Consider the following 4,376-nt stretch of genomic DNA (forward strand, 5'->3'; position numbering starts at 1 on the left):
GTTGCATATGTTTCATGCTTTTCACATTGCCTGCATTAGCACATCTACACATGCACACCGTCACACACTCATAAGAAAACACCCTCATATGCTCGTGATGAACATTTGTGCATCCCAACAATACATTACTCTATGCATTTGTTTTGTGACACCCTACTCTTTGCACCACATCACAGAAGGTTCGCACTTGCAATCTCCACTTTTGCGTGTTTGCTTGCATAACATTTTATGTGTCTAGGACTTGCATGCTTGAAACCTTTGCACTTGGACTTGTGTCTTCATAAACCTATCTCAGACAACATATTCTCACACAACATATAAGTGATTGGCTTGCCACTAAGCCCATCCACTTTGTAGTTCTCTCCGCTGAGAATTACATTATCTTTCACTTCTTACGGCACTGCTCTGGGCTGCCATAAGCATCTTCTTGAGTCACTGCTTTTCACACACTCTTTTACTTCCTTCATCACAGCTCCAGACTGTTGTAATCACATTCTTTAGTCACTGCCCCTTGCACATTCTTTCACTTCCTACAACACAACTTCAGACTGTCGCAGACACCTTTTCTGAGACACTATTCTTGCACACTCACTCTGGACAATCGCGAGTCATCTTTGAGCACGGCTTGCAAGGTAAGCTTGCCGAGCGTGTGTTTCTCTATGGTGAGAAATAGGGCTCAACAAAGATGTAATTTTTAATAAAATGCACCGACACAATACAATATTACTTCTTGTTCCTTTTTAACCGCTTGTTAACTTACACAATTCAATATATAATTGTAATAATTCAAATGAAGGAAATAGCACATGGTGATGGCAAAAAGAAAATTATGAATGGCAAAAGCTATTGGTGGGCTTACCCACGCAAATAATAATCGCCTTCATGTAGTTATTGCTCGTAAAAGGCCAGTCATAGAAAGAACCTCTTTCTTAACTTCTTATTGTACCCTTCTGATTTATTGAAGTTAGAATGATGAATGATTAACACTTGATCAGATAAACTTGTTATTATTATTATTCTTTTTTCACTTTTGAAATTTAAGCTTAAAAGTGAGAATCATGTTGGCATCAGTCTTTTGATGTCATTATTTATATATATATATATATATATATTTGTGTTCCTACCGTGACCTGTTGATAGAGCAGTCTCTCTGAAGGCCGTAATCCCCTCTGATAACATGTTTGAATCCCCTATTTAGGCCGTGATACTTGAATATTATATATATATATGGTATTATATATATGTAAATACATAAGAACTATGTGGTGTGTTTAGTAAATCTCCCTAGAGTTTTCCCATATGTTTAAATATTCTCTTAAAACTATCTTATCTTGTAAATTAGATTTGTCCCATTTTTAATTTTTTTTTTATTTTTAAAATTTTTATTCATGATTCAGACAAAATGAGTCAAAATTATATTAAAAAAATGTGAAAGTCTTGACAACTTTTCCTACGCATAAGATAACGCTAGTAAAATAGCTCCAAATCCTTTTATATCTCCTCTTCCCCTTTTGAAGAACTCCGCTGCAATTGAATTTGATTGCAGTTTTCACCCATTGGAGTTGTGTAATTAGATCAAGATGTAAGAAATTCTTCCAAAGCTATCTCTCAAAGGCAGAACATCAAAATAAAGTTCAAAAGAATTTAAATCTATCTGGAGACACTGCCTAAGGAATAGAGCGCTGAGGGAGAGAGAGAAAAGCACCCTTCTCCCTAGAATAAGTAGGTATGATGGAGAGTATTTTATTCCATACACGAGGATCCTCCACAGATATGATCGCTCGGCCATCATTAGGTAGAGTGGCCCTTAGCAGGGTGATGGTGAGACCGGGCGACTATTCACCGAGAGTCTTCATCATCGGCCCTAAAGTTGAAGGGCCCATTCTTACTTTCAGATCTACACGAGCTCAAGAGTGAAATTTAATCAGTTAAATTCTTTTCAGGAGTGATTCATCCCTTACTTCTCTCTGACATGCACCGTTTCCACAATACAAAGAGAAAACTAAATCAGTCCGATCATATAACCCCAGATCACTCATAAAAGAACCCCACGAATCACATCATTTTTACATTTACCCAATGAATTATCTTCATGATTCATGTTGGCACTTTTTTCATGTACAACTAAAATTATAAAATGTTCATTAATCAATCAATGGGGATATGGGAGAACATGCTTAGCAAGTTAAATTACTCCAAGGGGGTGTTACAAGCACCATTTTAATGAGATTCCGCTAACATAAAAATAAAAATCAAAACTTTCAAAACCACAATAATTTCATCGATTTCTCCATTAAAAAAAAAAAAAAACACTGCAAATTCATTGAAAAACAACAAAGTCAACTCATGAGCATGCGTTCCCACACACACATCACCATAACTAAACTCCACCAAGCTCCTTCAAACTAATAAAAGCATTCAAAATTAAGCAAAAACAAGATCAAATTTCACTTTTTTTTTCATTTTTTTGTATTTTCTCTTCAACAGTTCTCCTTCTCTTCTCCGGTCAATCTCTGGTCAAACTACCTTCTCCTTCTCCTTCTCCTTCTCCCCTTCACTCTGCTGTGCAACCTTCTCCTGCAGCACGAAACACCTGAATCACTCCCTTATACACATCTTATCAGAGCTTATTCGTTAGAAAGTTTTGAGATACCTTAGCTTCGCCGACCTCCTCTGTTCTTCCCTCTCCTCCCAAAGGCGTCTCCTTTACCTCCCCTGTGCTACCCTTCACATAATCCATGGCAGACTGTCCTGTACTGACAGTCACCTCCTTCGCCTTCACCGCGGCCTGCTTGGACACCTCCGCCGCCTTCTGAGCGGCGGCGATGGCCGCATCCTTTGCGATTTCATACCCCTGCAACCCCTTCTCCACAGCGTAGTCCGCCGCCTGATATCCTTTTCCGGCGATGTAAGTAGTTCCGGCGCCGACGCCATGAACGACGGTATCTTTGGTATGTTGGTAGGCTGCTGAGCCGGATTCCTTTGCTTTTGCGTAGCGTTCTTCGGCGGCGTTGATGGAGTCGATGGAATTCTGTTGTGCCTGGGCTCTGTATGGCACCGTGCCTTGAGGCGATATGGTGGTGGTGGTGGTGGTGTTGGTGGGGGTTTCATGGTTTTGGGGCTGTTTATCTTCTTCTTCGCTGGGGACGTTGTTGAAGGTTCTTTCTTGTTGGGAGGCCATGGAGGTTGTTGGTGGAAGAGAAATGGAGGTGTGGTTTGAGTGCAGGGTGATGTAAAGTCGAGATTTTTATGGAGGGGGGAGGAATGTAGGGGATTGACAAATGGGATGCTGGGGATATATTGAATAAAAAAAGGAGGTTTTGACATGAAAAGATAAGCCTTCTCCCGCGAAATCTTATTAAAATTGTGCTCTCAAACACTAAAATTTTTTTTCTGCGCGGACTCCTAACATGACTTTACGTGCGTCAGAATTATTTTTGAGTTATTTTCAGATTATTTCTACGTTATTTTTAATAATACCGAAATAACTCAAAAATAACCCAAAAATAAAAACCGCGGGTTATTTCTGAGTTATTTTAGTATTATTGAAAATAACCTGAAAATAACTCAAGAATAACTTACGCCGCACGTAGAGCTACGTCAGGAGTCCAGACACAAAATGCGCTCCTTAAACACCCCCTTAAGAGCAATTAAACTTGCTTAGCTTACTCTCCCATATCCCCATTGTTTGATCAACGAACAGCTTGTAATTCTAGTTGTACACAAAAAAGTACCGGCACAAATTACCATGATATTTCACTGGCCTACTAAGAGTGCTCGACTATGGAAATGATGCATTTCAGATAGATAAGGAAATAACCACCCTCGAAAAAAATCCAATTGATTAAATTCTGCTCAAGCCAATTGCTCTCATGCTCGATTAGACCTGAAAGAAGGAAATGACCCTTCAATTTTAGGACGAATGATGAAGACTCTCGGTCAATAGTCGCCCAGCCTCATCGTCAACCAATCAAGAACCACCCTGCTTAACGACAGCCAAGCGATCATATCCGTGGACCACATGAGGATCCTCTTGTATGGACTAAAATACTCCAGCAGTACCTACTTATTCTAGGGATACAACGTGCAATTATATAAGGACTCATTCCTATAAATAGAGCTTTCATTTCATGAACAAATGCTATGCAAATTTATTCTTCTTCGTACTATTGCTCTCCCTCCCTCTCTCATCCCCATCGTCCTATTTCTTAGTCATGCCTTCCAGATAGATTCAAAGTCAATTAGATTGGGTGAAAATCAGATAATTATACACAAATTAGAGCTTACAAAATACATTTGATGAGTCAAGTCGAAAAAAAATTACAGCTTCAAATATATTTAGATGTTCTGCCATTAAAAGTGAACTTCGGACTAAT

General features: G+C 39.1%; 1 protein-coding gene across 2 annotated transcripts; it reads right to left on the minus strand.

The window, feature by feature from the left end:
• Positions 1-2,471: 2,471 nt before the first annotated feature.
• On the minus strand, positions 2,472-3,245 carry LOC110022298 (seed biotin-containing protein SBP65-like). 2 transcript variants are annotated; one of them, XM_020721169.1, is made up of 2 exons: positions 2,654-3,245; positions 2,472-2,577 (listed from the first exon to the last, which is right to left on the minus strand). In XM_020721169.1, the coding sequence occupies exons 1-2, from the start codon at positions 3,179-3,181 to the stop codon at positions 2,518-2,520; spliced, it is 588 nt and encodes a 195-aa protein (XP_020576828.1). In that variant the 5' UTR covers positions 3,182-3,245; the 3' UTR covers positions 2,472-2,517. The 2 variants fall into 2 exon arrangements, with proteins under 2 accessions (XP_020576828.1, XP_020576829.1); XM_020721170.1 differs by having other exon boundaries at positions 2,472-2,593.
• Positions 3,246-4,376: the final 1,131 nt, after the last annotated feature.

Source organism: Phalaenopsis equestris, unplaced genomic scaffold (genome assembly GCF_001263595.1).
Source record: "Phalaenopsis equestris unplaced genomic scaffold, ASM126359v1 Scaffold000180, whole genome shotgun sequence".
Lineage (NCBI taxonomy): Eukaryota > Viridiplantae > Streptophyta > Magnoliopsida > Asparagales > Orchidaceae > Phalaenopsis > Phalaenopsis equestris.

What these genes read in the sequence shown, in the direction of transcription:
- LOC110022298 (XM_020721169.1), bottom strand. Translation starts at nt 3,181, where the DNA reads ATGGCCTCCCAACAAGAAAGAACCTTCAACAACGTCCCCAGCGAAGAA. An exon ending in AGGAGGTCGGCGAAGCTAAG is followed by an intron (nt 2,578 to 2,653) that starts GTATCTCAAAAC and finishes TTCGTGCTGCAG; the next exon opens with GAGAAGGTTGCACAGCAGAG.